At 40.3% G+C, this 13013-nt stretch overlaps 1 protein-coding gene across 1 annotated transcript in view; it reads left to right on the forward strand.

Annotated features, from left to right (window-relative positions):
• The window catches only part of phldb1b (pleckstrin homology-like domain, family B, member 1b), a 144007-nt gene that overhangs the window by 39068 nt on the left and 91926 nt on the right, over nt 1–13013 (forward strand). The window contains 3 exon segments of the mRNA XM_017308210.1: nt 1490–1591; nt 6338–6461; nt 7321–7491. Coding sequence (XP_017163699.1) covers nt 1490–1591; nt 6338–6461; nt 7321–7491 — 397 coding nt within the window.

Raw genomic sequence — 13013 nt, forward strand, 5'->3', positions numbered from 1 at the left:
ACACACACACATACACACACACACACACACACACACACACACACACACACACACACACATTTCTTCCTTTGGAGTTGCCATTCAGGAATGCAGGTGTTAGCCTAGTGGAGCAGGCAGCAACAGGTCTGACCTCCTGAGTGGTAGTCTGTTGCAGGCACCATGCCGGGAGCTTTAAATCAAAAGACGATTCCATACAGAAACACACACACACACGCACACACACACACACACACACACACACACACACACTGCAGTGTGTAAGCTGTCCGGGGCCATAAGGCTCACTCTGATAGGATTCAGTCAGTCAGCAGCAGCTCTCTGCCATGGAGGCCATGCACATGCTGGACAACTGGAGACAGGTAAATATTACTAACCTGTAATGAAAACTAGTGATAATGGAGAACTCATGCAAGCTGTTTCTTTTATTCTTTCTTTCTTTATTTTTTTATTTTGCTGCGCTGGAGTTTACAGACGAAACTTTCCAAATATTGTTTCATTTCTACTTTGTGAATCTGTTTGGTGCTTCCTCCAGACTGACTCCACTGTCTGAATATCATTTCACRGCTCTATCAGGAGAGCAAACATGAGGATATTTGCTGCGGTGTTTAGTCATCCCGAGGCTAAATCACATCGCAAACAGATTTCCATCCCCCGCACACACATCTCTGGGAGCGACAGGGATAATTATGTGCTTTCTAACGTCTGCTGCATGTTAAACCACAGCATGTCTCACGTCTCACCTACTGACTGCACAAATATACCGTCTCACACGTGGTTGCTGAAGATTTGTGCTAGCATACACAGTGAGATTTTATAATTATAATAAGAAAAGAGGTTGGGTTTGTGCTGCTGACTTGATGGAAATACCCAAAAGGATTCCAGGTTGGGTTTGGGAAGATGCTCCTTATGAGATTTGATGTGTACAGTGGAGGTGACAATTTTGAACATGTGGGTGTGTGTAAATGTGTGTGTACCTTCCTGTGTCTGCCATCTGTTGTTTTGTCTTTGTGATGACAACATGAATCACAGATAGGATATGATGGAGGGATATYGGGGAACCCCCAGTTAACGTCGTCAGAACTTCTGAAAACAATTCTGTCATGGAGTCACACAGAAGATTATGACAGTGTGTTAGGGCCATTGTAAATAATCTCAGACATTTTCTAGAAAAAAAAGGAAACGAGGAAATTTGTGTTTGAAACGTCAAAAATGTGCTGAAAAAAATTCAGGTTAATCTCAGAAATTGTCTAGAAAGATGGGAAATTTCTGAGTTCCAAAAGTTGAACTCTTTTGACTTTAGAAACTCAGAAATTTCTATGATTTTCTAAAACATGATATTTTTGGGCGAAAATATATACCTCCTTATATTCTATCTATAATGGCCAATATATGCTGTTTTAAGGCTTTATTACATGGATATTTGCTGCCTTTCTTGATAACTTGGGATTCTCTCTGTCTCTGCCTGTGCCTTGTTCTTTTTGCTTTCCAGGATCTTCATGTGTCGCAGGGAAACGTTGACAACTCCGTGGACATGGATCGCTTCAACAGGAACATGCCTGAGCTTGGGCGAAAAACTCACCAGGTGTTACAGGTGTGTGTGTGTGTGTGTGTGTGTGTGTGTGTGTGTGTGTGTGTGTGTGTGTGTGTGTGTGTGTGTGTGTGCGTGCGCATGTGTGTTTGTTTGAGGTAATACTAGACGAGAGCTGGAGGTTACAACCCCACAGTTTGCACTGAAAGACGCCAGTATGAGAATAACAGCATCCGTTGATGTAGTCGCTTTGACAGACTCTTGCTCCAGATCTCCTCAGATAATAATCAGAGTTGAAGAAGCTGCAGGTCGGCTGAGGCAGCACAGCTGCGGCGGACTCTGACAGCAGATGTCAGTGTGTCATTAAGCACCCTGAGTAATTAGACAGACTCAGAGATTGGAAGTCTTTGTTTCCCACCTGCTGTCTCTGACAATCCTATTAGGCCTTAAGGGGAGGAGTTTGAGTCTCTGTGTGTGCGTGTGCGCGTGTGTGTGTGTGTGTGCGCGCACGCRTGTGTGTGTGTGTGTGAGTTGTGATCGTCTTGTATATATTAGTGGTAGGACTCGATTAAAATCGTAAGGTCTTTAATTACTTCATTGCAATTAATCAAACTATTTATTGACAAAATAAGTAACATTTTCAAGTCAAAAACCCTTTTTGCAACAACAAAGATGCTTATTATCTTTGAAATCTTAGTTAGGTTATTCAACCAATAGATTGGTGCAAAGTTCTATTAACTATTCAGCTTCCAAACGCTCCAGGAATCATTCATGGAACTTCTTTAGAAATGTGGACTGACATTGTGCTACTGCTCCATGTTTAACATAGAGATGCTAACTTAGCCTTGAATAGCTCCACAACAACAGTGTTTTCCAGTGTCCCATTGGATCCACTGGCTTCATCATCAGTCTCTGATGTTAGCAGATGTCTCTTGTGCATCAGGTTTACAAGCATACCAGAAACATGATACAAAAGTTCCGGCTAGGGGCTTTTGTATGTTAAAAAGAAAAATGTGAGTAATTACGTAAAATTTTTAACCTGCATAATGGATGCAATGTATTAATTCAGATTAACGTGTCAAACCACAGCCGTAATAATAATAATTTATGCATATAAGATTGTGTTGGAATGGTCATTATTTGAAGTGGCTTTGCAGACACAGGAATATCCCTGCATGTATCAAGTCAAGTATGACCTTCCAAAGTGAATTCATGTGCTTTGAAGTGTTCCACATTGGGTACCAAACAACMTGTCGCTGCTGAACAGTAACATTCCCACACCATGATGCTACCACCACCAAATTTCAGCTGATGTTTACAAAAGTGTTGGTCTTTAACATCTTGCATGTATAGCAACATTTTGGTGTAGTCTGACCAGAGCACCTTGTTCCAGATGATTGCTGTGTCCCTGGACTTCTAACCCCTTTCTTTGTGATGTGACTCTGGATTTTATTGAGGATTATCAGAATAAAGAAGGATAACTAGGAAATGGACAACAAATTGTTCAATATTTTTATTTGTATAATATTTGTGAGCAAGTTTGTGTGGACCTATCACATCAAATTCCAATAAAATACATTAAAGTAAAACAAAAAAGTAGGGGGTTACAGCAATTACTTCTGGAAGTCAGATAAGAGTTAAAAGAGGGCCGGATTGACTAATATTATTATAGCTGGAGGTTTTTAGAAGCTGCTCACTCACTGAGAAACTTCAAGTTTAACAAATAGTTAGTTTATGACGTTTCTAATTACTAGGAATGCAAGAAATTTTGTCAAACAGAAATGTGGAAATCCTTTGCAAATTTTCTACCAACAGTAAATGAGTTGTTGCATGMAWTAAATGGTATAAAGGCAACGCGTGCATGTGGGCATTCTGAAGTATTAGAGCATGAAGCAGTTGCAGAGTGCACCACTTGGGAGCAGCAGCGCACAGCAGATAGGGCAGCATGAATCCCTGCAGCTCCTCACTACTCCCATTACTCCCTGTTAGTCTTCCCAGCATGTCAGTCTGTAACTCAGTGATCCTCTTAGGCTTGACCCCACTTCACCGGCAGATCACCACAACTAGATAATCCCAGTTGGACACACACACAACCAAACAAGGGGCCGGGTCAATGACGGCATCCAAAATACCAAGTATGTAAGCATAAAAGTGGCACAAAAAGACACATTCAAGGTATGTGTTCATATAAAAAGTCTTTGCTACTGAATGAGTCCACGCCCATCAGAGCTCATATTCCGACTCCAGAAATAATCTGATTTACAAAAAAACAAAACAAAAAAAAAACATGCCAGTTTCAAAAAAAGAGCAGAGAAATGTCAGAAACTGAAAATACTTTGCATCATAATAATCATTTAATAAAGATCAAACCCAGTCTGTTACAAAAAGCTGTATCCAATAGATATCCACAGATGCAGACTTTTATTTAGTTATCACAGCCACTTTGCATGACCAAGTTTAGCTGAGGACCAGTGGTGTTTGGCATTGTTAAAATGTTGAGCCTTGCATTGAAGAGTATGTCAAAATAGTGCAAACATGTAACCAATTTGCCAGATAAATTTTAAAATAAGAGGTTGACATGCAGAGTTCAATACAGTAAAGATGTAAAAAATATACAACAACCTCAAAAGTGCAGCACTGAGGGCTGCAAACCTATTAAAATACATCGAAAATTATGTTGCTAACCTCCCAAAGCTGCACTTAGAGGGATGCTTTTTGCAAATTTTGGCCTGGCTTCCTTTGTTACAATGTGGGTCTGAGGGGCCACAATATATTTATCCTCCTAATATACTGTTGAAAGATATAAACATAATGTATCTTCCCTAAATTACTTATATATTGAGATCTGTTTTTGAGTCTTACTCTTCAAAGTGTGTAATGTTACCTCTCTTTTACGTGTGAAATAAATTAAGAAAGAGCTTTGTTAGTATTCTTAACACAGTTAGCAAAATGGTAGAAGTCAAGGTAGAAATCATCAAAACCTCATAAACAAATGCTTTATTTGTGGAACAGATGTTTTGAAAAGATCAAGTTAGCTAGAATTCCCAAAAAGTTTTATGTTGAGACAAATTATTTAATTTGAAAATGCTATTTTAAAATAATTTAATTAAACAACATGCATCTTGGTAAGAAATCAAATGTATGAAGGCATTTGAAATACACAAAATCTTGTGCGGGCTAGTAGTGCTAGCACAGCAAAGAAGGTATGTTAAAACAGAAACTGTAAGTTCTGCCTTGACAACACATTTAATTAAAAAGATAGATTATAACTCAGACATTAGAATTTTAGGAATTTTCACTTCATTTACTACAAAGTTGAGATTTCAGGAGCAGTATCTTGCTAAAATCAGAAACATTTTCACTTTAACGAGAAGTGTCATATCTCGCTCTAGCAAGAAGCAAGAACTTTATCATTTTAGCAAGTTTTGTTTATGGTTACAATGACAAAGTTTCTTGTTTAAAGAGATACTGCACCTGAATTTATTTCTTAGCTGTGGCAGTTAAACGCTCCTGTAAGCTTCATTGAAATAGAGATCAATTTTCTAGCTAGCTGCTAGTCAGAATTAGCTCTCTCTTAGCATCTTCAGATTAGCTCTCCCCAGAAGCTAAAGCTAACGGTTAATCTCAGCCAGGCTAAAACAGACGCCTTTTTTTTTTTTACTGCTATGCCATATTTAAAGGCAGTAAAAGAAGTGAGTATATCTCAAATGCCACATTTTGAAGGTTTATAAAATGGAATTTGCCTGAAGTTCCATGATATGTTGGTGTCTGAAGTTGTTTGAAGATGGTAGAAACCTGCTTTGATCTGACAGCTTCTCTATACAACCACTATGCTCCTCACACTGATGTCTTTCTCTTAATTTAGTGTGGGAATAATGATACTTACGCCTGGTTTTAATATTTCAACTGAATTTAACTTAAAGAAAGCTCATTCATGTAGGGGTTCACACATGCATTATAGAAAACGAGGGTAAAATGATCAAGACAATGAGAAAATAAGTCATGGTAAATAAGGAGGCTGAATTACATTGAACTGCCTGTTTTAGCACCCTGATATTTGTACATAAAGCATAAAGTCAGCAGAWGAAAAAATACCTCTAATTTATTCAGTGTTTTGAAACCTTGGAGGTATCGCACAAAACTGCTGTGGGGGGATTAATTTGCCGAAAAGCAAATCACTGAAAAGCAGAATTGGCTTTATATCCAGGCTGTGCTGAGAGCGCTCAACACAAGTTAGTTCTCTGAACAGCCTCCAGGATCCTCGTGCCTCATAACTGTGGAGAGCTGTTGCCATGGTGACAACTCTCTCACACCCTTCTTGCTGAGCACATGGTGGTGCTTTAAGGAGGGCTTGGAGGGGGGAAGACGACAAACGCACACACACACACACACACACACACACACACCTAAACGTACACTTTTCTTAGTGTGTAAACAGGAAGAGAATTCAAGAGGATCCTTCTTTTTATCTCCAGATGACAGATAAGAAGAGAGACCCTCTGTCTGGGTGTCGGATGAACCATTGAAGCTGTAAAATTCAGCAATGGTCAGAGTTTATCACAGCCACATAATCAACATTAACAATTTTTTTTTTGTTGGCTCTAGTGGCCTTTATTTGAAAGTAGTTTGACAGGAAAGAGGGTAATGAGAGAGGGGGAAGACATGCGCAAATGTCACCAGGTCGGGAATCGAACCTGCGACCACCGCCACATTGACGTGGGTTGTGCTTTGCCCCTGCGCCTCCCCATCAACAATTTTTGATACGGTCTTGTTGAAACTGTGCTCTTTGTGTTACATACTTGTCTGCAGAGTACCCCACTGGATTTAATGGAGACTGGAAAGGGGCTGAAGTTTCAAGCAGAGCGCCCCCACCTGGTCAGCCTGGGCAGTGGACGACTGAGTACAGCGATCACCTTGCTGCCTCTGCCTGAGGGTGAGCCAGTAACCTCTACACAGCACAGTGATTCACTCCGTTCGGACAAATGAGGCAAAAACGAATCTAAAGTACTTCACTGTAGAAAAGTACGGCTGACAGAGCAGAGTACAAGTCCTCACATGTATGTAGCCCCGATTCCACATTTCACATTTCCTTCCATCAAGTTTTTTTTTACTTTATTTGACTTAATTTCCTCCCCATATAGGACCCAACTGATTCCTACGTTTGAAGTCTTATGCAAACTGAGAGATCATGCATTGTCTTCCATTTTGGAGGCAGAGTACAGGTCACAGTGTCCCTTTGATTTTTCAGAAAAACACAAAACAGAATCAGATCTATTCATATATTATTCATCCCAGTTTAACTCAGTTTATATTTGGTCGTTTTATGCAGAGCCTATTTAAATGTATAGCCCATTCAATCCAATTATTCCAGGCTATCCAATCAGACACTGAGGTTTTTCATAATTAGCCATTTTGAGCCTGACATTTATTCTTGAAATGTCTTCTCAACAAATCAATAAAAAATGCTATAGCAAATATGCAAGTATCTTACTGTTCTCATATTAGTAAAACCAGATCTGTAGGTTTATGTTATGCTGTTGCATTTCTTGCATAGGAAACAACCATCAGATGTTTTTCCCAATTTGAACGTGAGAGGTGGCACTTCGGCCATTACTTTAACTTGAACTGTTCTTGTGACAACTCTCACATTATCAGATGTGTAGAAATCATCATTAAAAAAAGTTTATATAGACATATTACAAAGTATATATTTCAGTACACCTTACATCATCAGAGGTCAGTTCTGTCTTTGATACCATCTTTTTGAGACCTGAACATGTCCCTTCCTTCAGGCCGCACCACTCTGGGGTACGGTGCCGTGGACATCAACATCCAGGGCCCTGGTGTGGCAGCACAGCACTGCTACATCGAGAACAAGTCAGGTGTCATTACGTTGCATCCTTCTGGGAACCTCTGCGCTGTTGACGGGCTCCAGGTCCAACAGCCCACCCGTCTGTCACAAGGTATGGATCTGTGACTCTCTACTRAAAGCAGCCATTTTACCGCCCCTCAGATGTGCGCCCATGCTGTCGTGTTAGCGATCGATCCATCAGCTCTCCACCTGCTGAAGAAAAGGTTGCAAACGATCCCAGAGATTGACAGGAAAAAGCCGCCTGTATTTCCGGCTTCAATGAGTTAACCTAGAAAGTCCGGTTGGTTTGGGGAATACGTAATCGAACTCTGATCCAGACTGAAAGAGCAAACTCTGGTCTGCCTAGATCTAGATCTGGYTGAAGTGAATGCTGGTGCGGTTTGAATGCCTATGTGAATGCTAAGCAGACTGGAGACTGCTCTGAAAGCAGGAAGCAGGCTTCAGTGCATGGCATTCTGGGTAAATTCAATCAAAGTAAATGCGCTATTCTTGTGATAGGGGGAGAAATGACTTATGGTCTTTTGCCAAAGACGGAAGAGAAATCGTACAACCGCTAAACTCTGGCGTCACTCCATTTTTGTTTACATTTTGTGAAGGATGTTGTGCTCAGTGTTTTCTTCAGAGGTTAGTTAGTTTGTGTTGTTTCATTCAGTGGTTCTTGGTACAGCTCCACCACAGGAGGGGGGGAACAGGTTATTCAAATGCTTTGGTTTTTTTGACGCAGTGCAGTGTGAAAGCGAATCGCACCAGCTGTAAATATAACAAATGTTGCAATTTTGGTCACTAATCAAACCAAGTCTACTGGACTATCAGGTGGGAAAATACTCTCAACCAATGCTAGCACTAGCATGCATATTGACAAAACCAGAGGGAGGGGAATTCAATTACACTCTGACTAAAGGAAGATGTGTCTAATATGTGTCTAATATTTACTTGAGTGAAGAGTTTTTTTACGGTCAGTGATTGATAGATGAGGATTGTACGAAACAAAATGTTCTGCTGGTAGCCCCCCAATGGGCCACAGCCCCCACTTTGAATAACACTGCACTAAACAACCTCTGAGACATTCACAGAACACCTGGATTTCTACTAAGTTACGCACAAATTTAAGGATTTTAAGAGGGGTTACACACAAATACATGCCGCAATTTTCAGATTTCAGAAACAAATGAAAACACTGTATCCATTTCCTTCCATTTCACAACGATGCTCTTCTTTGTGTCATCACATCCCATTAAAATAAAAGTTTGTGGTTGTAATGTGATAATATGTWGAGATACTCAAGGTGGTGCAATTCAGATGTATTGAGTTGTTTCCTGTTCTTTGCAGAGGTTCTCTGGTTATCACAGTACAACCTGACGTAGACGTGATTCCATGGCAGACGATGGTTCTAAGACACAGGAAGGAAATTAAACAARACGCTCTTTCACTTCTACAAAATCATTTCTTTCATCCACGCTGCTCCTAACGCCACAGCAAATCCTCAGACTCAATTAAGAAGGGAGAAAAAAAAAACCGCACGTTAGACAGTTTGATGTTTATGTGCCCGTACAACAGTGGTTCAACATTCAGCATGTTGGAAATGCACTGTAAGCTTGACCGAGTTTCACTTACTGAGGAAGTGAAACTGTAAGTGTTTCACTGTTAGTCATTGAAATTCATAGAAGTTCACTCCAGAGGCCAGTGTGGACCAGACTGAACACTATGAGGGTGAGGTAAGGCGATACTACTCAGCATTACTCACAGCTTCTGAACTTCCCCCTGTGCTGCTGTCTAATCTCTCAAGTTAAAGTGAAGTTAGTTAAACTATGTTAGTTAAGCTTCACTTCAAGGGGCAGTATTATGTAAAATTAACTTTTTTTGAGCTGTACGTCATGTTATAATCTTATTCCCTCATCAAAGACATACCTGGAGCATTGCTTTGACTCTTTCATGCATGTTTGAGAAAGCCTTTAATCTCCATGGCAACCATTCAGCTGCGTAAAATGCCTGGGTGGACCTAGCTCTCTAGCTCTGTCCTCGAGACGCTTCTCCAATTTCTAAGCTTCTGAGCTTCCTCCTCACAGAGCAGCCATCCCCCGGGACTCTCCCACTCAGCTCCTTCAGACTAGCCAGCAGCAATTAGCAAACACCTGAGCTTTCTATACGAGCTGCTTCTCAGTGCAACGCTGGTAAAATGTTCCTAAAGGGTTAAAAGAGGAGCCTTGTTGTGATGACTATCTGAAGGTGGAGTTTCAGAAAGAGCAGGAGTTTTTAAAGAGACAGAGGCCCAATTTCAAGGTGTTGGATTGCAAAGTCAATTTTCTTTTAAGTCATATTTGATCTCCACAGAAATTTTATGACAACTGAAGTTAACATAGTTACTTGATTGTGCTATAAAATGGCACTATGTATCTGGAAAATACACAATACCGCCCCTTAATAAATCATGTCGTATGGACTGAGTGGTTTGTGTTGTGCCTGATGTAACTGTCAGTGTGTTCCTCTGCCTGCTGGTATTTGGACATGGACTCTGGCAAAGTAACCTGAGTGGAGACACGGTGCTATTTATACTGCCCTCTCTGCCCCAGACAGAGGCAACCCTAAACCCAGAGGTTTCAGGTTGAAGACTGAGTGTGAGGGGAAACCTGAGTGCACTGTCAGGCTGCTGGAGGGCAATGAATGAGCGATCTGCAGGTCTAATTTTACAACAGGAAATGGATCAGACTTTATTGGTCACTTGCCACTCCCATGCATTACATGAGCAATACATTACAAGGTGCTTCAGTTTTCTCAGTACAAGCGGGGGCATTGATGGGTGGAGAGGTTGCTTCGCAGCAAGCCAGGATAAGATTCTCCCATGTGCCAAAAGTCCTTCTAACTATATCCTTTGCCTTTCCTTTTAATGAAGCGATCTACACCTCTTCAAGGCTTTAACTTGTCAGCAGGTTGATTTAAACAAAATCAAGCAACAACAAGCAGCTATTGTTGCACAAAGCAAATGTGCCCGACAAGCTTTTGAAAGTAATTCTCCTGGATTTGCTGTAATGTCAGAGGAGCTGGTGGACAGAAATCCATTCAAAATCAAAGGGATGTAAAGAGGAAGTTGGTTTGCAGAAGGAAGGATAAAAAGCAATGAAGGAGTAAAGTAGGAAAGCCGTGTTGTCTTTACTGAACCTCAGTGACTCAGATCAAGACATCATGTAGGATAAGCTAGTTTCTAGCACCTATGTAAACATCTTTTATAGCYTCCTTTCATCCGTCGTTATCTTCTGTTTTCCATAAACACATTATGAAAACGTTCAGCATTTGTAGTGTCACTGTGGTCCTGTGTTTTCTGCCATCACCAACAATTACCTTCAGTATGCTTCAGTATGATACTGTTGTGGAAATGTTTTGGTTTATTAAATTAATTGTCACCTTAAGATGAAACCGGATTATTTACATATACTGAGTGAAAAGGTATACACATAATTTTTTTCTCACCTTCTGAAGTCAAATCAAACCAAAGTTTTCTTGTTTTAGGTAGTTACAAAACTATTTCTATTTGCCCCTGCGAGGGACTGGCTACCTGTTCAGGGTGACCCCACCTCTCGCCTGAAATGTCTTGCTGGAGATGGGCACCAGGACCCCTCTGGACACCAGAGGGGTCCAGAGAAAATGGATGAATGGATGATGGATTTCTATTGTTAAATGCCAGAAAGTGAAGTGAGAACATTTTTTTAGATATTTTTTGTAGCTTCCTTCAAATTCAAAGCTTACATACATTTGGTCAGTGTCAGGTAAAGCTGCATTTTGAAACTTGGGTCAAACCTTTTGGGCTTAATTTTAAAAAAAATGTAAAAAAAATTCAACAGATCAGCCATACGCTGCATTGTCAAGCAGAATGGGCTCCGTTTTTCACATGTTGGTGTTATTTTTAGCTGCAGATTCATGTGCAGTATTGATGGAGGATTGATAATTGATTATTAGGCAGCCCTGGCCTGGGTTTTTTTAAATACATGTTTTAAAATCCTTTTTAGATATGTAAAAGTGGTGTGGTGTGTCAATGAAACATGCACTGTCCTGTCTCTGACTTACATGCATAATGATTAGTAATGGGTTATTGGTAATCTGTAGGTCTCTGGGTTTGAGACGTGGATCATGTTATGATCCTGCCCCACACAGAGTGATTACTGCGGAGGCTCATGTGACTCCAGGGAGCTTTTGGACAGGATGCTTCCCCTACTTCCACTGTGTTTATGGCTCATAATAAATGTCTACTCATACTTATGCTGTAACCTTTGCTCGTTAATGATTGGGATAAGATATGAAAATAGGAGAGCTGCCTAAAGAGGTTACTGCAATATTCAAGAAATCTGAAGAAGTTCCTCCTTATGTGTCCGTCCTCCTCCTCCTCCTCCTCCTCCTCCTCCTCCCCTCTGCGGGCTGGGACGTGACTGTGAGCCAGCTGTTTCGCTCAGCCTCGCCGTGCTGAGCGTCTTCACTGCGCCACAAAGACCGAGTGGGTGGGGTGGGGGCAACACGGAGACAATGGGCAAATAGATTACAAAGACAGTAAAGTCCCGTGCGGCTGCGGACTGAGGAGGGACAAACGGAAGTAGCTGCGGGCGGATGAGCTCGCGCGCTGTAAGAGGACGGCAAGCGGCAGCTGCCACGGTCAACTTTCAGATTATCGCAGAATATATTAGACTGCGAGTTTACAGGGATTATCATCACAAAAGCGCGAACCAGAGGACAAAAGCAGCCAGTAAATAAACGCCGCTGCTCACAATTGCACAGAAACACGTGTTTTTTATTTAAAGGAACAGAAGCGATGAAATCAGCGGAGGGACACGGGAGTTCTGTTCATGAGACCTGAAGTAAGTTGGACTTTTGTCTGGTTTTAGTCTGTAGACTTTCTGTTTTTTAAGTAGTTGCTGTTTGTGGTTTTAAGATGATTACTGGACTTTTTTAATATATATTTTTTATTTATTTATTTTATGCAATAGTTAAAAACTACTTGTAACTTAACTAACCTTGATATACATTTTTAATAAGGTAACAAAAAAGACTTGTTGAAAGTATGAACATACAAAAACCCACCCTCTACACACTTTTTTCTCTTTTTTATTTTTATTAAATTAAAAAAAATCACAAATCAGAATCTTTTTATAAAAAGTGTTTTTTCTCTCTTTCCATCTTTCATCCTTCATTCATTCTTATTTTTAAAAAGAAATATAAAAAGTCAATATATTTTGTGAAAATAATGTATTTCTGTTATTTTCCCTCTTTTTCTTTCTTTTTATGAAATAAAACTAAAGCAAGTACAACAATGTACCCTGCTTGAATTGTGGTCAGGGGCCACACAAAATCAGCTCAGGAGCCACAAATGGGCTTCTGGCTCACTTTGGACATCCCTGTTGCTTTTGTGTGCTCTACTTAACCAAATTTAGTTTAAAATTGTACATTATGCATTTAATATATTAACTTTAATCACCACACTCACATATCCTTTTTAAATTAGATATTTTATAAAGACAAAAAAATTTATAAACTTGTTCATATGTTTGCCCCTTTTTGGTAAAAAGAAAAAAAAGAATGTTTTTTTTCTCTCTCTCTCTCTCTCTCTCTCTCTCTCTCTCTCTCTCCCTC

This window comes from Poecilia reticulata, linkage group LG13 (genome assembly GCF_000633615.1).
Source record: "Poecilia reticulata strain Guanapo linkage group LG13, Guppy_female_1.0+MT, whole genome shotgun sequence".
NCBI classification, from domain to species: domain Eukaryota; kingdom Metazoa; phylum Chordata; class Actinopteri; order Cyprinodontiformes; family Poeciliidae; genus Poecilia; species Poecilia reticulata.